The sequence below is a fragment of the Miniopterus schreibersii genome (assembly GCF_964146895.1).
Source record: "Miniopterus schreibersii genome assembly, chromosome: 8".
Taxonomy (NCBI): domain Eukaryota; kingdom Metazoa; phylum Chordata; class Mammalia; order Chiroptera; family Miniopteridae; genus Miniopterus; species Miniopterus schreibersii.
The window spans coordinates 15,731,533-15,757,504 of record NC_138109.1 but is presented as its reverse complement, the minus strand read 5'-3'; the positions used below and the strand labels follow the sequence as shown (position 1 = coordinate 15,757,504).

The 25,972-nt window shown below is 37.7% G+C and overlaps 1 protein-coding gene across 4 annotated transcripts in view; it reads right to left on the bottom strand.

The window, feature by feature from the left end:
- The window catches only part of PHACTR4 (phosphatase and actin regulator 4), a 73,657-nt gene that overhangs the window by 45,459 nt on the left and 2,226 nt on the right, over positions 1-25,972 (bottom strand). For all 4 annotated transcript variants that reach the window (XM_081145391.1, XM_081145392.1, XM_081145393.1 and 1 more), the window contains exon 2: positions 16,085-16,140. In XM_081145391.1, the coding sequence (XP_081001517.1) occupies positions 16,085-16,100 (16 nt within the window). In that variant the 5' untranslated portion in view covers positions 16,101-16,140. The remainder of the gene's footprint in view (positions 1-16,084; positions 16,141-25,972) is intronic.

Below are 25,972 nucleotides of genomic sequence, written 5' to 3'. Positions count from 1 at the left end.
TCCTCACTCAAGGATATTTTTCCCCATTGCTTCCCCCCGCCCCCCCATTGCTTTTGAGAGAGAGAGAGGAACATTGATGTGAGACACACTGACTGACTGATTGCCTCCTGCACGTGGCTGGACCTGGGCCTGGGATGAGCCTGAAACTGAGGTACATGCCCTTGGTCAAAATCGAATCTGGGACCCTTCAGTCTGTGAGCCGATGCTCTCACCACTGAGCAAAACTGGCTAGGGCAACATTAGTGTAAGTTTAAACACCACAGTTCTTTAGGAAAAATGGGAGGTTCTCATATGCCTTTATGTGACAGTGGCTATATACATGTATGACAGGCATGAAGTACTGTATATGTTTACAAGCCTACAATATGTTCATCTGTGTTCATGGGAGAAAGAAACTGAAATTCTGCAGGCAGGGCTGCTTTCACCTCCATGGAATGAAAGAACTTAGGCTAGGAAATTGGCACTGCCTTTTTACTTTCTCTTAAGTTTTTGTTTTAAAGACAGTAAGTTCTTATAGATGCCCTAGAGGTCAGGAGATGCTTCTAGAACTGAGGACAGAGTTATAAAAAATTATATTAAACAGGAAAGTTTCAGTTAAGAAAAACAAAAGGGTTTTTCTATGGTTGGGTTAAAGATTTGGGAAGTTCCTTAGAGTACAGTAAAGTGGGAAAGGTAGGCCTAGATGAAAGTGAGAATTAGCTGAATGGAGATAGGAGGATATGAAAAAAATAACTGAGCAAAAAAGATTTATAGGTTGTGGATGAGGGAAAAAGGGAGGTGAGAGTAAGATATAAATGACATTGATTGAGCTTCAGACCACTATGTGGGATTGGGCAGCTGAATCAAATTACTGCCAAACTCCCTCTGGTTCTGAAATTCTATGGCAGAGTCAAACTAACAATTTAATCAGTTCAATGATCTGGTTCAAATAATGGCTCCAAGAAATATTCTATTATGGAAAAGAGAAGTGGCCATAGTACATACTAAGCTAACTTAATACTTGTCATAGGATGCTAACTAATGTTTAATGAAATGGATTGTCATTATCAGGAAACCACAAGTCTCATTTATTCATTCCACCAATATTTCCTGAGCACCTCTGAAGTATCAGGTATTGTTCCAGGACATAGCAGTGAATACAATGCGGGGGGGGGGGGGGGGGGTGTCTACCTTCTTTCTAGTATGTTAGATGGTGATAAGTGCTATAGAAAAAATTATTCAGAAAAGAGAAATAGAGAGAATGCTGAATTATAAATTGTGTGTGCAGAAGGGCCTTATTGGGAAGATGACTATATAAAAAGACCTGAAGTAAACAACAAACTCCTCAATTAACTTTCTCTGTCATCTTCCTAATACTATGGTTTCTTCATTTGTTTTTTTAAAAATATTTTTTATTGCCCAGCCAGCATCTCTCAATGTGAGTGTCAACCCATGAACCAGGAGACCATAGTTTGATTCCCGGTTGGGGCACATGCTGGGGTTTCGGGCTTGATCCCCAGTAGTGGGCATGCAGGAGGCAGCCAATCAATGACTCTCATCATTGATGTTTCTATCTCTCTCTCCCTCTCCTTTTCTCTCTCTGAAATCAATAAAAACATATTTTTAAAAATTTGTTTTTACTGATATTTAGAGAGAGAGCAAGGGACAGAGAGGGCAGGGGGGGAGAGAAACATCAAATATCGATCAGCAGCCTCTGGCACGCCCTCCACTGAGGATCAAACCTGCAACCCTGGCATGTACCCTGATAGGGAATCGAACCAGCAACCCTCTGGTGCACAGGATAGTGCCCAACCAACAGAGCCACACCAGTCAGGGCATTTCTTCAGTTTTAACTGATGCAAAATAAAAAGCGACATTTCCAAATGTACTAAAAATAAGTATTAATTACACTATATTTTAATGACATGATTATCAAATATGCTGCTCAGTTCTCAACAATTTAAAATGTTTAATACTATGGTCAACACTGTCCAATACTATGGTCACTAACTACATATGATTATTTACATTCATATTAATATTTAATGTTTATATTAAATACAATGTGCAATTCAGTTTCTCAGTTGTGCTAGCCACATGTCAAGTGCTCAATAGCCACACTGGACAGTGCAGATATAGAACATTCCCATTACTGCAAAAGTTCTGTTGGACATGCTGAACCTATAGGAGTTTTAAAGCACACAGAAGTCTTTCAGTAATGACAAAACAAAATATTTCAAAGCACCAACTCCACGTTTCATCAGCATGTGGTACCTGTTTTCCATGGCACCAACTACTATACCTGAAGGAACCTTGAGAGTTAAAAAAAGTTTCCTTATTTTAAAAAAAATTTTTTTTAAAAAGTTTCCTTTCATTCAAACTTCTGAGCTGTTTATACTCTTTCTTTAGTAACTGAATTACTGCTTTTTCTACCAACTCAGTTAAAGTCTTTGACTGTTAATAACAACTTAAAGTCTAAGGAAGAATAATGGTTTTTATTTCAATTTACAGATGGACTGAGAATTATATCCATTTGTTATCAATCGAACAACCCCCATCTTACTGGCCACCCGTTTAATAATATACTTCCTATTCCAAATTGTACTTTTTCATGAGTTGAAGGTAGATTTTAGGTAGTTAAAATAAAAGTGATTAACAGTCTTAATCTTAAAGGAAAACATACTTTATAAAATCACAAGACATTCATAAAAACTAAATCCTAATTGGCCTCTATTAAGGAACCAGAGATATCAATGATGTGTCGAAACTAACCAGTGAGAAATCAAGTAATGTTCTCCAGTAAGGTGGCATTCACTGCTGGTGACTCAGAGATGACTATTAGCCACTGCCACTTCTCTCCTTCCTCCTCTTTCATAACAATTTTCGACTCATCTGGCCCTTAATTTCACATTAAGTAAGTGAGAAAGAAATATAAATATTAACAACACTCAGCCACATATCCAGTGGGAATACAATAAATGCCCGATGATAGCTCTTTGTAAACATTATTCAAAACTTTCTAACAAGGAATCTCCTTACACATTCCTTTCTGGTATATGTGCAGGAGAATATAACCATCTTCTACTAAATAAAAATTCTCAGTAATGAACACCTGATTACACTATGAGTCAACAGTAATCCCTGCAAAAGAACCAAGGATGACTACATGAAGGGTATTTCTATCGATTTTGCTCTAGCCAGTAATTCAAATTCACCTTATTTTTTGCTTTCCATGTATGAAATAGCCACCTCTTTTGTACCATTCCCTTCCCTCAAAACCCTCAGTCTTTCACACCTAGAAGATGAAGCACGGGGGGGGGGGGGGGGGGGACGACACTTATGTATATAATTTCTAAGTTCAAAGAGAAATTATGTTTTGGATTATATATACCCTTCTAAATCTTGTTTTAAAAAGTAACAGTGAAACACATTAACACTCTAGGAAAACAATCTAGTGAGGTGAGAGAAAATATGGACAACCTGTGCCTTTGCTCACCTGTCTATGCTAAAGCAACTAGCTCAATCCTAGTTTCACTTTTCTGAAAAGCACATCATTGTGCTACCGAGACTGAAAAAATGTAGTCACCAAATAAAACCCTTTAAGATGCACCCTGGCCGGGTAGCTCACTTTATTGGAGTGTAAGCCCGTGCACCAAAAGGTTGTGGGTTTGATCCCTGGTCAGGGCACGTACGGGAGGCAACCAATCGATGTTTCTCTCTCACATTGATGTTTCTCTCTCCCCGCTCTTCTCTCTAAAATCAATAAAAAATATCCTCAGATGAGGATTAAACCACACACACACACACACACACACACACACACACACTCTTCAAGATGCAAATCTGATTTTTTTCCCAGCCTGAAAATAATTTCTTTTATTGAAAAAACCCTAAATTAAACAGTGCCCAATTAGCTATTAAACATTGTACCCATACTCGCCTTGTTTCCAGGCCCGGGAACCAAAAGCCTTCAGAATACCACCTATCCTAAAATCCAAAGAGGAGCTGACTACCAGCTTGTTGCACTGACTTAAAAAGAAAAAAGCTAAAGGGCTACAGTGATTCTTCTGGGATTTGTTCACTTGGGGTAAAAAGTCTTCCATATCTCTTTAAACAGTTTTCTAAATCCTCTGGTCTGACAGAGCTGTTTGTGGAACACAGCTTTCAAATTTCACATCCTCCTGCGTGTGTTTGGAGCAGTAATAATTTCTTGCTACCTGTCTCCAGCTTTGTCCCCTTCTAATCTATTCTCAACAGTGATGACACAGTGACCTTTAGAACACCACAAATTTAAGTGTTCTTCACATCTAACCAAAAACTCCTTCAAGACTGGGCCCAATGCCTATCTTTCCGTCTGGTCTCTTCTCACCACTCTCCCATACCTGCTGTGTATAGTCTTAGTACTTGTTGCTCTCTCTCCCCCTCTCCCTCTTCTACTCTCTCTGAAAAGCAATGGAAAAATGCCCTCAGGTGAGGATTAAAAATAATAATAATAAATAAATAAAAACTCAGTTTATGTGTCACTTCCAGGAAGTCTTGTTTAAACATCTACTTTTCTACACTTAAAACTGACTTAGGCACCCCACTCCTGTTCTCCAGTGTCACCCTGAATATACCTCTACATAGAGGCACATATCACCTTTATTACAATCACATATTTACTTTTATTATTATAATTATCTATCTCTCCTACATTCTTTGAAAGCAGAAATTGTCTTTATATCCTCAGCAAGTAACATACTGCTCAGTGCATAGTAGATATTCAATAAATATTTGAAAAAAATGGAGGGAGGCAAAGGGAGAATAGGGCCTTTCATTAGTTTAACTTAAAGGTGCTCTTCCTGGTTATGGAATATTTACGCTGGGAAAAGAGTCAGGCCTGTAGGTAATCAACATACTATAATAAATCGCTGAACAGCTTCATGACAAAGAGGGGGGGAAAAGACAAACATAACTGAGATTATCTTGCAAGCTAGGGGTTATATGTTATTATAAATTTACTTCCATAGATGCTTAACAGCAACACCATCTTTTAATTATAGTTGCTTTTAGATTTATAACAACCTATTTTTTAAAAATAGCTCTGCTTTTCTTCTAGTTTCTAGGAGAAATGCTTTAAGGACTAAAGTAGTACCACTAGTTTTTAATCTCTCAAAGCTGATTTCTGGTCTCTGTTTCTTCTTCCCTTCATTTCTGTTTCTTGGTTTCTGATCATTTCACTAAGTGATAAAAGTTTCCATCAGAAAAATCAGAACATAAAGAAATAAAATACTAAATTCAAAATAATTTAATCTGTTATATATAAACATCTCTAACAACAGATACAAAGAAAAAGAAAGCTAAAACTTAGAAAAAAATAAACTAAGTTCAATTTCCCATGCATTCCTTCCCCCCATTCTCTATGAATAACAGCTAACATGTATTGTAATGCCAGGAATTATTCTAAGTGTTTTACATGTATTAACTTATCTAATTCTTATGGCAAACATACAAGAAAGATATAATTTATTATCCTATTTAATTAATGAGGAAACTGAGTCACACAGGGGTAAACTTATCCAAGGAGTTCAGAGCTAATAAACAGCAAAGGTAGGGTTCATATCTAAGTCATCTGGATATGAATCTCCACTCCTAACTACTACACTATAGACCTAAATATACATTGGCTTCACACAATACTTCCCAGGTGTTTAAATAGGGACATTAATTTTTAACCTTATAAAAACTCTAGGAGGTACTACTTTAACAAAAGTAAAATTCAGACACAGAGCAGTTATGCAAATTGCCAAAAATGACAATGTTAAAAAAAAAGCAAACATTTGTTCTCTTAGCTTACTCCTGATATTTCCAGTGTGATCATTAACAAGAAGGATGCTTATCTCAAAATCAAAGTGAAAAGAAATTTCTTAGAAAATAAATGAAAGGTCTAAAATAAAATAAAAAGTTGGCCATTGAGACAGAGACATTTCTACTATTCCTCAAACTAAATCTACAATAAAAATACTCCAGCCCCAGTGTTTCACAGGAAACCCAAATTACTGAAGCACAGGTTTACAACACCTTTAACCCACATTACCCAACTGGGGGGATTATTATTAGCAATGTGCAAGTATGTTTCATCACCAAGTATTGTCTATCTATACTCCATAAGGCAGTTAGGAAGGCCCTAGTTTTTCCAATTTCCCCATGTTCACCAAATTCTCCTGTTAGATACAAGACAAAAACAATAAAACAAAAAACTCTCCTTAAAGATATAGAAAAGGAAATACAGATGTTATAAAAGCAAGTTTTGTTTTAATAATTTCGTTAAGCACAAGTCCTGCTAAATGACACGGCATGAAATTCAACACAACTATTTTTATCTGTATAAAAACACTTATTCATTCTGCCTAGCATTAATGGTTCTTAATCTCCTCTCTGAGAGCTGAAACTGTCTTACTCATTTTTTGTTGTCGTTCATGGCAGCTAGGGTGGTGTGCCAACAAAAATTTATTGAGTGATTTAATGAATCAATCATTCATCCAATCAGCCATCCACCTTTTCACTTTTTGGTTGGGGTTAGGGTATGTAGTGAGTACTAAAGAAATATTCAAGCAAAACTAAATGGGCTTTATTGTAACCAACATTAAGCCATTGCCTGGATACAGGATAAGATTATAACCAGAACTAAATAAGTGCACACCTTTAGAATTAAGCTTCTCATCCTAGCAAGAATGTCTTCTTTGGTGCCACTTTTTTCTTTTGCTATTTAAGAAATAATTCTTATGGGTTCTTGCTATTCAAACCCTTTGATTATTGATTTCTAAACTGAAGAGAAAAGACAGACTCTGGTGGGAAAATGGACAAAAGAAAGCAGCCAGACCCACCTGTTTTACAGCATTTAAATTATTTTGGAAGATCAAAGAAGAAAAACAGAAGATATAAAAGGAAACTTAAATATGAAAATTTAAATATATAAAATGTTTAAATGGTCAGGTGAAATGTAGTATTTAATCTTTCTATGCAATGAATGAAAGGAAAGCTGTGGCTACAGGCTGCAATCTGACAGAATGTCACTCTGACTACCAACAAATAAACACTGGTCTGATGAGGAAAAAACAACACACATAACAATCAGAGGCCATCCGCACCATCCTATTAGCCCATTCTACTACTATCATCTTCTTCAAACAGAAGTCTCTACCAGGGGGTAGGTGTGTGTGTGTGCACGGGTTTTGTACTCCATTGATTTTTGAAACTGCAACCTTGTAAAAACTTACCTACCTTTGAGTCAAGTCAAAGCTCTACCATGAAAGGTCATTTTTAACATCATAAAACTCTGAGCAAATGCAAATGTTTGTCTTACTGCACTGTCTCAGAACTCCCAAAATAATGATAATTAGAAAAATAGTGAGCATTCCTGTTTTGTTTTGCTCTAGTGGACATTTCTTCAGTATTTCACTGATAAGTGTGGTAGTTGTCTGTTGGTTTCAGAAAGCTATTCTTAATCATATTTAAGGACTATGTAAGCACACTGTAAAATTTTTAAAATGAGCCAAAAGAATATTCATAATATTCATATTATGGGCTGTCACTGGGCAGTGGTGGTCAAAGCAGATTACATCTAACGTTTAAAAAATGTGTCCTAGCCTGGCCTGCATAGCTCAGCAGTTGAGCATTGACCTATGATCCAGATCTCAGTTCGATTCCCAGTCAGGGCACATGCCCAGGTTGTGGGCTTGATCCCTGGTGGGGGGTGTGCAGAAGGCAGCCAATCAATGACTCCCTCATCACTGATGTTTCTATATCTCTCTCCGGCTCCCTTCCTCTCTCTGACATCAATAAACATTTTAAAAAATAAAATAAAATATGAAATAAAATAAAATGTGTCCTAGTGTTACCAATTACTAGAAATGGAGGTACTTGTTATTACTTAAATATAGTAAGAATAAAAATAAATTGTCCTACTCAGTGTAATAAAAGCTTTTAGCGGAGTAGTTGAATTTTCTTTTCTATTTCTTTAAATATGTCTTTATTGACTTCAGAGAAAGGAAAGAAGAGGGGAAGAGAGAGAGAAACATCAATGATGAAAGAGTCATTGATTGGCTGCCTCCTGCACAGCCCCAACTGTGGATCGAGCCTGCAAACAGGGCATGTGCCCTGACCAGGAATCAAACCACGATCTCCTGGATGACAGGTCGATGCTCAACTGCTTAGCCCCACCGGCCAGGCTGGAGTAGCTGAATTTTCAAAAAACTTTGTTATATACAGAGATGAGCATATCATTTGTGCTTTTATTTACAGATTCCTTAATATAATATCCTTAGATTTTGAACGAAATGCTCTTGGTCATATTCTTTTTTTTCATATTCTTTTAATATATGGAGAGATTTGACATATAAAATGGGAGAAAAGCAGTTCTAAATTAGTATGTTAAAAATGTATAACTACTACATAGATAACAGCTCTGGAAAACATCATGGAAGTAGATATAACAAAATGTTATCAGTACTTACTGCTGGGTAGAAAGGTCAAATGTGACTTAAAATTTCCTTCCTAATGCCAGTTTATATTTTCTGATTTTTCAGGTAGGATTATGAATTGTTTTTGTAATCAGAAAAAAATGATGATTTGTTGGATTTAACCTGCAAATACTTTATATAGACTTTCTACAACTACATTAAGATAGGACAAATGTCAATTTTATTTTTGTACCACCTCTGTCAGCTTTTAATCAAGATTTTACTAACTTAATAAAATAAATGGATACATTTTCTATATTTTTCTCTGTTCTGCTGTGGTTGATATAGCATTATAATTAAACTATGAATGAAACTGCCCATTACAGCACACTGGGCTTAGATACATTTTAACTTTTCTTCTGTGACTATTTAGTCTATTTGGGATTTTTCTTTCTGGAGTCACTTTGGTAAATTATATTTTCCTAGAAAATTACTCATTTCATCAGGAACTCAACAAAGGTGCCAAAGTAATTCAGTGGACAACAGAGAATCTTTGCAACTTCATACCATATCCAAAAATTAAGTAAAAAAGAATCACTGACTTAAATGTAAAATCTAAAACTATAAAATATTTTGAAGAAAAAATAAAGAAAAATCTTTGTGACCTTGGGTCAAGCAAAGATTTCTTCCTTTTTTTAAATTTTATTTTATTGATTGATTTAGAGAGACAGGGAGGGAGAGAAAGAGAAACATCGATTTGTTGTTCCACTTATTTACGCATTCATTGGTGGCTTCTTGTATGTGCCCTGTCCAGGGATCGAACCCACACGCTTAGTACATTGGAAGGATGCTCTAACCAACTGAGCTACCCGGCCAGGGCCAAGCAAAGATTACTTAAAAAGACAAAGAGCATTAACCATAAAAGAAAAAAAGAACTGGATTTCATCAAAATAAAAACTTGTAGTCTTGGCCTGACAACCAATCCATGTCTCTCTTCCACATGGATCTCTCTTTCCCCCTTCTTCTCCTCCCCCCTTCCACTCTCTCTAAAAAAAAAAAATCAATGGAAAAAATACCCTCGGGTAAGGATTAACATTAAAAACAACAATACCTTGCCCTCCTTAAGTTTATAGTCTTATCAGAAAATAAGATGACAGAAGACATTTAATATATGTTCATAACAATGCTATATTAAATTTCTACTCAAAACCACAGGGAAAAAAATAGAATTAACATCATTTTTGGCATTGTTTAATTCCAGAGGAATTTCTCTCCTACACCCTAAGGATCTCAAAACTAATTAAGTTCATATTTTGTCCTTCATTCTTAAAGAGAAGGGAGGGAAGGACAGTGTTATTAGCACCTTTTGAGCTTCAAATGGTAACAACATAACATCACAAAATTTTTTCCCATGAACTCTGAAGTGAAGTGCATTAGCTTTGAGCATGGCTCCTTAACATATGTCCTTAAACAGCTAGGAAAAAAACCTTTAAAACATAATAATAATTTATAAATTCAGATACAGAATATGAAGAAAACAACTGACTTCATTTGTTTAGGATGTAGCTTCTGTTTTCTACCTCAACAAACTGCTTCTCCTATATCCTATGTGATATAAATTCTAATCTAAAGGAGAAATTACCATGTAAATCTGTTTCCAGAACATCATGCCTATGAATAATCTAGTTTCAAATTCAAAATTCATATTAAAAATCTATTTCATTAAATTATTTCATCAAACATATACCAAAAAAATTTTTTTTAACAAATTGTGTTCACTTCTGTGGAAGGAAGGGTACTACAGAGGGTCCCAGGTACGATTCTGGCCAAGGGCACGTGCAGGAGGCAGCCAATTGATGTGTCTCTCTCACATCGAAGTTTCTCCCCCCTCTCTCCACCCCCCTCTCCCTCCCTCCCTCTCTCCTCACCCCTCCCACTCTCTCTGAAAAGCAATGGAAAAAATACCATCGGGTGAGGATTAAAAAAACAAAAAACAAATGGTCTCTGGACTAGGGGACACCAAAGTCAGTTGTTGGTAGGAATACAGTACTAAAAACTGAAGGGAGTAAGTGAACACATGCACAATTAATACTGACTGCAGCAACCCGCACCGACCCTCTTCACCCCTCACCCCATCTAAACAATGATGGGAAGGCTCTGCCTCTTGGACCATGATACTGGCATGGAGAAGTTTCTCAACAACAGGAACAAAAAGTTCACCCTACAGTAAGGCCCAAAGGCAACCAGCCTATGCATCTAAAGCTTCTAATTTAAAGCTTCCCACTCTTAATCACAAGCAGATACCTAATTATTACTAGACATCAGAGGAAAACTCTAACATAAAAGAGATCGAAACAGAGAAAAGCAACTCTGGGGGAAAAGAGACAAAGGAAGCAAGAAAATGTGTTGAAACAGTGAAAGAGTATTATGAAAGAAACATTCAGCGAATAAAAAAAGACCTCCTAGAAATTAAAACGAAATAGTAAAAAGGAAAAATTTAATAGGAGATAAAGAAATCTTCCAGGAGGTAAAGCTAAAGAAAAAAGACGTAAAAATTAGAAAATTATTCCAGGAGGTTGAAGAGGCTATTGGTAATCAAGAAAGAGGAAGGTGTAAGTTTTAGGAAACACAGGAGAGAAGCAGAGTCGCCAGGTAACTAGGAATATCCCAGGATGACAGCCGTTGTACTACACATTGAGGAGCACCTATCCAGACTGGAGCTGTGTAACTCAAGGGACACTGAAGGTGGTCATCACCAAGACCTCTGCTGCCATTTATCTTCCTCTCAAAGATAAGTACATAGTGCCCAGGTGAGCCTGGCCATCAGTTTGTCTTGACTAAATGCTGGTGAATTTCTTCTCAAAATATTAACTTGCCTAATGAGCTCAGAACACTCATTTCACCCCACAGAAATACTTTATCCTACAGCTGTAGGTAGGTGACACTCAATTTAGGAAATACCACAGAACTGCTCACTCCCTCTGACCTATTTCTGCCAAATGTCCAAAGCCTGGTCCACACTGAAGCCCTGTCCAATACAATTTCCAGGACTAAGTCTTGACTTTGCTCATGACCTCCACAGAAGAAACTCTATGAACCTCAGGAAGCTGAAGCAAGTATGGTCCACTGATTCCTGGGGTCCCCCGAGATCCTTTTAGGAGTCAAGGGGTACAACTATATACTTAATAATACTAAAAAGTTATTTGCCTTTTTCACTGTGTTGACATTTGCACTGCTGGTCCAAAAGCAACGGTGAGCAAAGCTGCTGGTCCCTTAACACAAATCGAGGCAGTAGCACCAAATTGTAAGAGGCCTCATATTCTTCACCACTATGTAATTGAAATTAAAAATAATGCCAGCTTTAAGAATGTCCTTGATAAAAATAAAAAAATTATTAGTTTTAATAACTCTCAACCCTTTGGTACATGTCTTTTATTATTCTGTGTGATGAAATGATAAGTATGCATAAAGCATATACTTAAGTTCAATTGTTACTTTCAGGAAAGGCACTTGCATAACTGAGTTGCAAGCTGAACTAGCCAGTTTTTTTCATAAAATACCATTTTCAAATGAAAGCTTGAATGATAAATTATGTTATTCATACTTAGATATATGACAGATATTTTCTCAAAATTGAATAAAGTAAGACTGTTACTAAAAACAAAACAAAACCTGAGTATGCACTGTCAATGATATTAAGTAAAACTTTCAAGAGAAAATTAAAAATTTGGAAAACATATCCACCAGAATGAGTTTTACAGCTTTCCAAGATTTAAAGACTTTTCCAATGTGATCAGTAATGGTATTTACAAATGTTAATACTAACAAAATTAATGAATTTTAAACTATAATAAAATGTGTAAGCATTTATCTATGTAGGAAAGGTCCTAGAGGCCCTAGGATGGTGCCATTGGAACTTGATAAAAATTCCTCATTTCATTTTTATTTGTATTAATTTTTCTGATACATGGATAAACTTTTATTTATATACCAAAGGGAAAACTAATGTTCACTTAATATTAATTTTCTAATAATTCACTGCCTAATCCGTATTTTCAATAGGGAAGGTTTTCAATTTACTCTCCATCTTTAAAAAGCTTCAAATAAAATAAAGGTAGGAAAATACGTAAAGAATTCAGATTATAAAACTCTCCAGGTAATTGATGGTCATAATAATACTGGCACTATAGTTTTTTAAAAAGCAACTTTCTAAAGTTTGGAAGTTTATTTTAGAATAGAAAACATAATTCTTTTTCAATATATCTATATAACTGTTCGCGAACCCAACTGTAACAAAATTCTCACCATCTTATACAGACGCCATCTTCTTAGAAACAAAACTCAATTTACATTCAGAATGTTTACTTTGTCAAATGGCAATGAGTGACCTATATAGCTCAATGGATGTTTTGTAAACAACTAAGAAAAAATCAATATAGCATTTGAAGAAGAAATGGAGGAGACAGAGAATGAGACTGGCTCTTAAGTATATAACTCTGAATCATTTCCATTATTTCTAAAATCCACATGAGGAACACAAATGTTAACTAATTTACAAATTCCAAGATTTAAAGTATTAGACGAAAAATCTCACTAGCACAGAACACAACTTTTTTCTCATATTAGTGATCAAAAGCACATTTCAATCGACTACTGGCCAACTTTAACTTCCATAGCAACTCCTCACTTTGGTATTCTCTAGTTAGTTATATTTAATTTAACATAAATTTAATTAGCTTAAATTAAAGTTATGCTTGTGTTAGGTGATGCAGAATGTCAGAGAGAAAAACAAGTTTCCCGTAAAAATCTTTGCAGTTATTGTATGTTACTCTCATTGGTCATATAGATGTGTTCTTTAGGATTTGTCACCAGGCAACTACAATCAACTCGATTTACTAAATTGTTCATAAATAATCCTCTCAAGAATTAACTTGGTAATGAAACTAGAAATTTATAAATAAATTACTGTCTGCCCTCTGGTGTTCAAAATAAGGATTTCACTAAGGAACTAGATGTAATGTAAAGTACCCTCCCTTCAGGGGCAAAAAAAAAAGCCAAGGTCCTAAAGAAGCCATTTAGGGTCATTAAAGTCAAAGGAGAAATTCTGATTTTGCAAGGTTTTCCAGAATAGTCTTCTGGCCTTGGCTGAGAGGCTCAGTTGTTTGGAGCATGGTCCCATACACCAAAGGTTGTGGATTTGATTCCCAGTCAGGGTACATACCTACATTACAAGAGGCAACCAATTGATGTTTCTTTCTCACATTGATGTTTCTCTCTTTCTCTCTCTCTCCCTCCCCCCTTCCTTTCTCTCTAAAAATTGGAAGGGGAAAAAAAAAAGTTTTCTCAAAGCCAAGACAAGAGCTATTATTCTGAGCTATCTGATTACTTGTACAAATAGGCCAAAGTGCCTAACCACAGCCATCTGTGGTAATTGGGCATGAGTAGAAAATATACTTGGGAACATTTTTATTATACTTCTTCAAGTGACACTGGCATTAAAGGAGATTCAGACTTTTCCCATTTGGTAAAAAAAATCACCAAATGCCTGACTCAAAATGTTCCTCCAGCATGCGTGCTGAAGTTAAACAAGGAAAATTTTCTCTGGCTCCTTTTTTGCTGATGTATATTTTAAGTGGGAAGTACTTCCTAATTAGACTTCCTAGTCTATAATTTTTTTATAATTGTATATCCTAGACTGTATCTCTCTTTGAAATTAGAGTCATTAGGAAAATGGAGTTCAATACACAGTAACTGCCATTTTAGTAAAAAAGGTGGATACTAAACCTCTGTTTATCGAGATTTATATTCCCTTAACCACCATGCTGTTAGGTAGAGAATTTAAATTTTCTTATTTTAACTTGCCAAATGGTTGTTTTGTTTTGTGGGGGTTTTTTGGAAAATTAATTGGCCATATTTTATTAAAGTGTAATAACTAAATAGTAATGCATAAAATCATACCAAATCAAATTATATCACAAAAATATAAAACATTTCTAAAACTGAGCTGTCTAAATAGAATTTAGTAAAAGCATATATAGCACATCACAGACCCAATTACCAACAGAAAAACACAAGTGAACAGGAAATGACAATTCACTAGAGAACAGAGTCAATATTATAATGTATACTGGGCAAATACCAGCTCTTGTTATATGGGAAGATTTTGTTTTCCACCTTAAGAAAGTGCAGCACAATATCCTATGTGCCCTAAATGTGAAAAGCTTTTACACTGGAGACTGTTAATAATATGGAACACTTTACGAATTTGCACGTCATCCTTGTGCAAGGGCCATGCTAATCTTCTCTGTATCATTCCAATTTTAGTATACTGTATGTGCTGCCGAAGTGAGCACCAAATGGTTCTTGTTTTATTTGTATCAACTAACATTCTAGAGCAGCAGCTCTCAAAGTATGGTCCAGGGTCCACTGGGGATCCCTAACAGCAAGGTTAGAACTATTATTTATAATAATACAAAGAGGTTATTTGTCTTTTCACTCTCATTATCTTCCAACTGTATAGTCAATTTTCCAGAGACTACATGGTATGTGATAACACAACAGACCGAATGCAGAAACAGATACATAAATCCAGCTGTCTTCTATTAATACCAGACATTAAAAACTTTTGCAAAAAATGTAAAATAATGCTATTCTTCTAATTTTTTTGTTTTGGGGGGAGTTGTTTTTAAAAATGCTACTTATAGCCCTGGCTAGTGTGGGTCAGTTGGTTGGGCACCCTCCTGTGCATCAAAAGGTTGCCAGTTTGATTCCTGGTCAGGGCACATGCCTGAGTTGTGAGCTCAATCTCTGGCAGTGGGCATGCAGGAGGCAGCCAATTGATGTTTCTTTCTTCCTCTCTCCCTTCCTCTCTCTCTAAAAATCAATAAACTAAAAAAAAGTTACTAATATATAAAGGGTTTATTAATGTTATTTTACTACTTTTTTACTCATCACTCAAGGGTATTTTTTCCATTGATTTTTAGCGAGTGGAAGGGAGGGAGAAGAGGGAAACACTGATGTGAGAAACATCAATCAGTTGCCTCCTGCAGGCACCCCAACTAGGGCCAAGGTAGGAACCTGCAACCTAGATACATGCCCTTGACCGGGAATCGAACCTGTGACCCTTCAGTGTGTGGGCTGACGATCTAACCATTAAGCCACACTGGCCATGGCTATTAATGTTATTTTAGATGAATTAGTATTTTCAAATTTTCTGAGCTTTAATTTGTAATATTGTAAATATCAACAAATATAAGTCATATAAATAAAGCTCTTTGGGGCCCTCAATTATATTTAAGAGTATAAAGGGCCCGGCCGGGCGTGGCTCAGCGGTTGAGCGTTGACCTAGGATCCAGGTGATAGGGGTTCAATTCCCGGTCAGGGCACACGCCCAGGTTGCGGGCTCGATCAATGACTCTCTCATCATTGATGTTTCTATCTCTGTCTCTCCCTCTCCCTTCCTCTCTCTGAAATCAATAAAGATATATTTAAAAAAAAAAAAAAAGAGTATAAAGGGATCCTCACATCAAAAGTTTGAGAACCACTAATTAAGAGAGTAGCATACTGAACATGAAAAAAATTAATTTACTCTCAAAGCTTTAATTGAGGTAAGGATATAACACAAATATCATTTACTAAAAAAAAAAAATGTAGGTAATACTCACCAAATAGATCTTCCATGCCACTACTGGAACCAGGTTAGGGAGGTAAGGTATAGTTTCTAAAATGAGAAAATAGTAAATAAAACATAAAATCCATCATCTTTTTTGAAAAAAATAAATCTAATTAGTAACAGTGATTATAGTTTAAAACTAGAACATCATAGAAATGTACAACTTATTAAGTGAGAACATTGCCAACTGGGATTTGTATTCAAGGGGCTGAAATACAGATTCATAATATAAAAATATCATAAAATATTTAAGGACAATTTTCATTTTAAAATATATCATTCTCAGTTTCCTCACATAAGTTCCCTTTCCAAACCCCATCTTGAATTTTACTAGAATGTATGAGAAAAGGCAAATTTTTATGTTACAAAAATGAAAAGAAACACCTCCCAAACTCACATAAACACCTGAGAAAGGATATGAGAATATCTTAGAAGGAAGGAATTGGTTTGCCTAACAAAAGTAGGAGTTTTTTTTAAATATAGGAGGATGGTTTAGGAAGTTACAAGTTTAGAATAATCAAATACGAAAATAAGGCAAAAAAGTGTTTTGAAAGAAATTTGACTAAGTATAGATGCCCAACCTCCCTCGCCCTTAATTAAGAGAAGGATCAAGTGCGCCCACCTTGCTTCCGATCTCTTTCATGGTCTGGATCCCAAGGGCATTCCCTAATAAGCAGTCTGAATATTAAACTCCAACTCAGAGTGTTTTTCAGAGAACAGCACCTACGAACAGCTGGTGCCACATGTGATCTTGAAAATTGGCAATATAATGTGGTTCTGGAGTTCAGTCGCTCAGACTAGATGGCAATAAGGACTCCATCACTGGTGGTGGGTGTAACACAGACAATCCCTGGCACAAAGTGCTGGTCTAATTCTTAAACTTTCACCAGTGATAAGTAGCGACTGTCTATCTATGGAAGGGAATACTCTAGTTGACTGGATGTATCAGGCACCTGAAGAGAAAGCGGAAAACTAACTATAATGACAATGGAATTGAATAGCCATTGTTAAATTCAATTGATGCTCTAGAAAAAGATAACAAAAAGCTAAGAGTTATTAACAGTCCATTGAAAGTCAAATATGAAAGCCACAGGACCTCCTAGGTCAATGTACAAAGAGGCTTGTTTTCTGTGGCAGCAGGACAGAAAAAGCTGAAGACCAGGCTCATCAAAGTAGCCCAGCTCCAAAAAAGATTGAAAGTTAACTCTCAGCCCGGCCAGGCATGGCTCAGCAGTCGAGCATCGGCCTAGGATCCAGGAGGTCTCGGTATGATTCCCAGTCAGGGCACATGCTGGGGTTTCCAGCTCCATCCCCGGTGGGGGGCGAGGGGAGGGTTGTGCAGGAGGCAGCTGGTCATTGACTTTCTCATCATTGATGTTTCTCTCTTTCTCTCTTCCTCTCTCTGTAATCAATAGACATTTAAAAGAAAAAAAGGGGGAGGGATGTTTTTCCTCTAAAAAAAAAAAAAAAATTAACTCTCAGCTAGGGAAGTGTGCTATGCCAACATCAGGACACTGGGAAAAAGAGATTCTAATCCACAAGATGGAGACAACAGAGTTGAAACCCCTCCAAAATCTCAAATACTCAAATACACCTTAACCCCTTCAGACTTACAAAAAGTGGCCATGTAAGAGCTATAAGAGCTAGCTAGTACTCTCTTCTCACTTGAAGATAATGCAGAGGACTCCCCAACCTGCTTACTAAAACAATGCCCCCTGGCTCATAGGTCTTTAACTTATAGTAGGTCAGTGGTGTGCCTGATAAGATCAGAAAGGAACTATAACCTAAGAGAGCTACTGGAGAGACTTAGCCAGCATGTACCAGGGGAGTACAAATGTGAGCAAATTCTGAGGGTCCTTGAACACGAGAACCAGAACATAAAAATAAAAAGGGACAGGTATGATGATTCTCCGGCAAAAACCTCAAGATATAGTGTGAACTTACCACCACTAGAATGGTTCCTAAAAGTTGGAAAAGTGATGGTCCGTGTTAAGTAACGTGGCAACTGCAGTGGCAGACACTGGAGGGAAGGGATCAAAAGGCTTGGGGAAGTAGGCTTGCTGAAGTGGTCAGAAAACCCATCAAATGGTTATGTTCCTTGGAATAGCCAGGAGGGTAGCATAAGGAATGTGCCAGTGAGGGGGCACCAGTGTTAAGAATAGTAATAAAGAGAGTTACTCTGGCATTTCAAAGGTGTGTTAACCTAGATGCACAAGAACAATAAACAGGGCTTGCTTAAACCTTTTACTAAAGAAGTCACAGGCCTGGGGCATGACTACCCACCATGACTTACTCAGTTAGGAATTTATGATCAGATCACCCTGTGAGGTTACTTTTAGTGCCCCTTTTTCATCCACAGTAACACCAAAAGAAATCAAGGATATAAGATCAAGATGCTAAGGGCAGTTACCCCAATAAAAAACTAGAACCACACACCTGTTTCTGGACCTTAGCCAGTTTCAGATCTTGAACCCACTGATGGAAAGAGGCCAGTTACCCAGCAGAAAGAAACCGGTAACACCAAAGCAAGAATAATAATTCCCTAAGAGCCTTAGCCGATTTGGCTCAGTGGTTAGAGTGTTGACCCGAGGACTAAAGGATCTCGGGTTCAATTCCGGTCAAGGGCACATTATCTCAGTTCCAGGCTTGATCCCTAGCACTGGTCAGGGTGTGTGCGGGAGGTGACCAATCAATGCATCTCTCACATCGATGTTTCTCTCTCTCTTTCCCTTCTATTCTCTCTGAAAAAGCAATGGAAAAAATATCCTTGGGTGAGGATTAAAAAAAAAAAAAATTCCCTAAGAAACCTATGGCTCTAAGATGCCATATGCCATAGGTCTGACGGACTCCACACTCAGAAGGCCTCTGCACTTGAAGTTTAATGCTCTGCTGTCATTGTCCTGAAATTCTTAATAACTTCATCTATAAATTTGTGTTCTGTAAGTGAAGTCTGATAGGGAAAATGAAACGTGCTGGGGACTGGATTTGAAGCCTCAGCTCACACACATGATCCACCTCCTCCTGCTTTCCCAGGAGGGAGTTCTTGGCCACATCCTCTGGCCCGACCTGGCCATTCTTTACCTGCCTGGGCTGGGGGAACCATGGCACTTTTGGTGGGCAAATTCCCTTGCTCATTCTCCATACAGAAGTACTGGGCACACAAGTAATGTAGCTGGCCCTACTTATGGCCATTCATTCAAGTAATTGTAAACTGGGAAAACAGGACCACTAACATTTTGAGGACAGGTTGACACTGACATCTGGAGTTTGGAAGTGTCATCATGGACTTATGAGGAACAAGAAATAAATTGAGTCCTGGCCTAAGATTCAGCCCATGATGAGCCCACTGGGTCTATGGACCCAACTGGTGGTCATTTCCCTGGGCCCTGAGTATATAATTGAAATAGGCATACTTGGAAATTAGTGCAACCGCCATTTTAAAAATTTTTTATTTTAAGAGTACGTTTATTAAAGTTGGGGACAAACAAGGGCGGGCCTAGGATAGAAGAAGCCACTAGAGAGAGCCTAGGTGGGATTGCTTTGGCTCTCTAGAAATGTGGTGGGAAAGAAGTGAGCCAAGGCAGGGCAGCTGTTAGCTCACTGGAAATTCAGAGAAAAGAGGACCTTGGCGACAGATTCAGGGGGTTAGCCCAGAATGAGCTGCCGCTACCATTGGTCCCCTGGTTGCAAGTATCATGGGGATTCTTAGAGTTTAGGAGAAAGAAAATCACTGGAAAAGGAGATTCAATGGGTGTGTTCCAAGGAGGGCATGCCAATGCAACCTCCATTTTGAGTCCTTGGCATGTGGGATATTATCCAACATTTATAACTATTAAACTGGAAATATATTTATTTTTAAATATTAAAATCCATTATTAGTAATGTTGGTTGTGAATAAACAAATACTGTAAACTGATAGTAGCACTGAAAATTAGAGTACTAATGTTCGCAAACAATTTAGTAATACCAATAAAGCAATATATAAATGTTCATACCTGCTAATTAATTTCATATTAAGAAAAACAATACAGGTACAAAAACCTATGCGTAGCATTATTTGTAATAACTATTTACCATTTGTAATGATTAAAAAATTGAAACAACATAGGAATCTTTAACTCCATTTATTTGCATATACAGGTATTATTTGGTAGGGAGAAAAAAAGAGTGCCCTGCAGAGATAAGAACAAAGTGTTTTGGGATCACTCAAGGAAAGGATGAAGAATTAACCACTTATACCAATTTTTTAAAAATACATTTTTATTGATTTTTAGAGCGAGAGGAAGGGAGAGGGAGAGAGAGAGAGAAACATCAATGAGAGAGAAACATCAATTGGCTGCTTCCTACACGCCCCCTACTGGGGATCAAGTCCACAAACTGGGCATGTGCCCTGACAGGGAATTCAACCAGTGATCTCTTGGTGCCTGGGACAACGCTTAACCAACAGAGCCACACTGGCCAGGGCCTTTATACCAATTTTCGACACTGTGTTGCCAACCAAAGTGCAAAGCAGAGAGTAAGCAGCTCGGTAGGGAAAATCAAGTACACTGGTTTTCAAGTAGATAGCATATGCAGGGTAAATGCTGGGCTAGGGAGTCCTCTGTAAGAGATTAAATGAGTTCTATAAGAATTAGCTATCCATAGAGGAAACAAACCAAGCAATGCACTGTTCTTTCAACAATTATAAAATTGTTATCTACCTTTAAATAAAATACATTGAGAGAATGCAGAGAATCTTTAACAATGGAATTTCTTTAAGGCACAAATTTTATTCAAGATTAGATTCTATTTTAAATGGATACATGAAAAAACACCCAGCAACATTACATACTAGAAATAAATTTCTAAACTCAGTGCACTGACAGTTCACACCCTGAGAGACTTCCCTTACCACTCAGTACTCCAGAATCAAAGGATGCACTTTAAACCAGTGCTCCCTTCCTCATGCAGCACTGATCACAAGGAATCCAATTTGAAATGGGAATGGTATTTTAGTAGGGAGACTATCCCCTTTTCAAAGTACTATTCCCTTTTCCTTTATCAGAGGGAGTAAGTTTTCTCATATTTATTAAACATTAAACAGTTTACAAAGACCTCTTACATCCATTATTCTCATCTGATACCTCTGAAGAAACTGTTAGTGTTCCTATTTTATAAATGAGGACACGAAAGTATAAAGAAGTTAGCTGACTTGGATATTCAACAGCTAGGAAGTGCTAAAGCTGGAACTATATTTTGAGTAAATATGCAATTTTCAAATTGTCAAAATAAACACCTAGTGCTTTAAACAATAGAGAAGTTAAACTGAAAACCAAGCTTGAATCTGAAAGTTGTATATTTCAACCACCTCTTCCTTAAAAAAATCAAACAGCCATTAAACACACTTCCCCTCCTAAAACCCCTTGGAATGTGTTTTGTTGTAAATCATAAAATCCTAGAATTTGAGAGATCAACTAATGCAGACCCTTTTAGAGATGAGAAAATCAAAGCACAAGACTTGTGACTTGCTCAGAGATGATGGCATCAGTGCCTTCCATTACAGCATAGCATGTCTTCTAAGGCCCATATCAACAGTATTCAAGAAATGTTGTCTTATTGAGGATTTAAGAAACAGAATGGGTGGACTACTAGGTAATTTGTGTCCAGCAGCCTTTTTGCTCATCTCTGGTTGGCTCCCCTTACTTTTCCCACGCCTGCTATTCCAAACTTTTAACACTCTGAGGGGTCTAGCCCACTCTATCCTTTTATCATGCTGCAGATAACTTAACTCATTCTGTCAGAAAGGGAGACAAAAAAAGAGGTCATTAGGCATTAAAGAACCTATAAGGCAGAAATTATGATCCTGAGCTTTGGAGTCGAAATATATCTGGGGTTCCAGATCTCTTCCATTATTTATTTGGTACTTTGGTGGCATTTAGTTAATCTCTCTGAGCCATAATTTCTTCAACTGTCAAATGGGAATGGCCACCATTTCAAAACAGATCATGTCAATTACTTGCTTAAAAACATTTAATAGTTACCAATTCCCGAATCAAAAGTCTGAATTCTTTTTTAATCATCACCCAAGGACATGCTTTTATTGATTTTAGAGAGGAAAGGAAAGAGAAACATATATCAGTTGCCTGAGTATGCGCCCTGACCAGGAATCGAATCCACAACATGGGTATGTGCCCTGACAAAGAATCAAACCCAGAACCCTTTGGTGCAAGGGAGGCACTCCAACCAACAGAGCCACACCAGCCAGGGCAAAAGCCTGAACCCCCCCTTTTTTTTTTTAATGTTTCTTTACCTTTATTGTTGAGACCATTACAGATACCCCCTTTTTAACCCCACTGATCCCCTCCACCCCACATCCATCCCATCCCCAGGAAGCCTGAATTCTTTAGTAAAGCATTCTGTGTCCTTCTCAGCACCTAGCCATCAACCTTTCCTTTCAGCAGTCATTGTAACTCTTCAGCTACTCAACCCCAGGGATCCAGAGCCCCCGACCCCTAAGTATCCCATAACTTTCTAAAATTATATGCATGTCTGCTTGTCTGTAGTTTTTCTGGGCTGAAAATCTGCTGCTCTTCTCAAATTTTCTAGAGGGGGGTATCTGAATAAAAAAATGTTAAAAAACCAACTGCAATACCCTCTAGGCATATCAGACTACTCAGTCCTCCCCAGACACACACCTTATACTTTCACATACCCATTCCTATGCTTAAGATGACCCCTGGCTAGCATACCTTAACAGCAACTGGTCTAGCCCAGTTGAGCGTCGGCCTAGGATCCAGGCGATCAGGGTTTGATTCCCGGTCAGGGCACAAGCCCAGGGTTTCGGGCTCGATCCCCAGTCTGGGGTGTGCAGGAGGCAGCCGGTCAATGACTCTCATCACTGATGTTTCTCTCTCTCTCCCTCTTCCTTCCTCTCTCTGAAATCAATAAAGATATATTTAAAAAACAAACAGCAACTGGTCTAACCAATGAATTCATTACTCGAGAACAAGTTCTAAAATCATTTTCTCTGTAATACCTTCCTTCACCATCTACCAAAATAGAATTGTTCAGTCCCTTACCTACATTATAACACACCTCTAGTTAACACTCACCACACAGTTAGGCACTGTCATGTTCTAAGCTTTTCAAGGCAGAATCTATATACCTTCACATCTTTGTACCATCAGAACATAACCTAGATCCTAGCGCACAATGGGCAAAACAAAACAAAGCAAAGCTGCTGAATGTAACCATTTTGGCACCACATTTGTGTTCTGGTATTCTTCACAACTGCCCCTGCCTGCTTCTGTTATTCACTCACTCATTCAGCAAATATTTAAAATGGTTTTATTGGTTTTAGAAAGAGAGAAAGAAAGAGGGAGAGACAGAAACATCAATGTCAGGAACATCCATCAGTTGTCTTCTGTATGCACCCTGACCTGGACCTGCAACCTGGCATGTGCCCTGACCTGGAATCGAACTGGCGACCTTTTAGTGCATGGGATGATGCTCAACCAACTGAGCCACACCCGCCAGGGCTCAAAAAACATTTTAAAGTTCCAATGAACCGTAGCTGATTTGGCTCAGTGGTTAGAGCGTCAGCCCTCGGACTGAAGGGTCGTGGGTTCAATTCTAGTCAAGGGCACGTACCTGGGTTGCAGGCTCAATGCCCGGCCCAGCTGGGGTGCATGAGGGAGGCAACCCATCAATGTGTCTCTCTCATGATGTTGCTCTTTCTCTCTCTTTCTCTCTCTCTCTCTGAAAAGCAATGGAAAAAACATCCTCAGGTGAGGATTAAAAAAATAAAAAATAAATAAAATAAAAATAAAGTTCCAATGAAATACCTGGAGCAGTGTGCTGAACAGTGAGGATGTAGACTAGAACAGAGTCCTAGCCATTAAGAGAGTTAACTATGACAATACAGGACAGATAATAATGGTCTTGCCCCAGCCGGGTAGCTCAGTTGGTTAGAGTGTCATCCAATACGCCAAAGTTGTGGGTTGGATCCCCAGTTAGGGCACATACAAGAATAAACCAATGAATGCGTAAATAAGTGGAACAACGAATTGATGTTTCTCTCTCTCCCTCCCTAAGCATGTCCTCAGATGAGGATTAAACAATATATATAATAATAATTATTAGTTTTGTTAAGTGCTATTAAAAAAGGTCTATATAAAGGGTTATAGTAGCCCATGTGAAGACATGACTAATAGTCACATAATGGTTTATAATGGGACACCAGACTCTCTTAGACCAGAGAATCTATCCGTTTTTTTGTTTCTGTACAAATAGCCTTCTCTCAATGTTCCTTTTCTAGTAGTAGTAACGGTAACTTACTACAGGAATTTGAAGGGTATAATACAACCAAATACTGCTAGGTAGAGCAGGAATCATTATCCCCATGTTAAAGATGAGAAAAATAAAGTTCAGAGAGGCGACCCCCTCAAAGTTGCAAGGTAAATAAGACAGGATTTCATTTATTTAGTCCTTATTTACTGTCTGATTTCTCTGTCTTTCTACCTCACCTCTCATCAGTCTATAAGCCACCAAAGGGAAAAGACTTTTGTTGTCACTGCCTTTTTTTTTTTTTTAATCCTAACTCAAGGATATTTTTTCCATTGCTTATCAAAGAGAGTAGAAGGGGGAGAGAGAGAGAGAAACAATGTGAGAGAGACACATCAGGTAGTCGCCTCCCCCACGCACCCCGACAGGGGTCAGGGATCAGGCCTGCAACCGAGGTATGTGCCCTTGGCCGGAATCAAACTGGGGACCCTTCAGTCTGCAGGCCAACAATCTAGCCACTGAGCCAAACTGCTAAGGCTGTTTTCACTGCTTTTTCCTCAGGGTTGGTCTATAATAGTATTTAGAACACACTAGGCTTCCAATAAATATTTGTGTGGTTTTTAAACTTTTTATTATTATTATTATTATTTTAATCCTCACCCAAGGATATTTTTTCCACTGCTTTTCAGAGAGAGAGGAAGGGGGAGAAAGAGAGAGAGAAGCATTGATGTGAGAGAGACACAAAGATTGGTTGCCTCCCGTATGCACCCTGATCAGGGCTGGGGATGGAGCCTGCAACCGAGGTACGTGTGCCTTTGGCCAGAATGAACCCAGGACTCTTCAGTCCACAAGCTGACGCTCTAACCACTGAACCAAACTGGCTGAGGTTCAAAAAATATTTGTTGACTGAATGAATGAACTGCCTTGGAAATAAAGAAGACCAATAGCAAAAAAAGAAAGAAAAGGAAAAAGTTCCTTCCATCCCTGGCCGGGTGGCTCAGTTGGCTAGTGTGTCCTCCTAATATGCCAAGGGTGCAGGTTCGATCCTGGGTCAGGGCACATACAAGACATAACCAATGAATGCATAAATAAGTGGAACAACAAATCGATGTTTCTCTCTCCCTCTAAAATCAATAAATAAATTTAAAAAAAATTTTTAAATTCCTTCCATTACGATGGCATAGTAAGAGATTTGAAACAGGCTTCTACTAGTTAGAAAGGCTAGACTAATTGTACTGACTCAATTCCACTGGCATGTTATGCACTTTACCTAAAAAGAATTTAAGTAAGGGAGGTAAATTAAGTTTCTATTTCTGATGTCACATTCATGGCATGTTCTGACATAAATCCAAGACTTAAACTGCAGCTCTGAAACTGATTAAAAGTTTTTACTAAAAGCAAAAAGGAAACATTTTCTTGATTCTTGACTCTTTGGCTAGAAAAGTATCTGAATTTCAGTTCTTTCTTCAATGTTAGTTTCAGCAGCCAAAGCTGCTGTATATGGTATGTTCTCCAACATATTTCTTAATAAACCGTTAAGCAAAGATTAGTCAAAACCTTTTAGTAAATAAACCTTTTAGTAATAATTAGTCAAAACCTCAGCCTAGGAATTGACCAC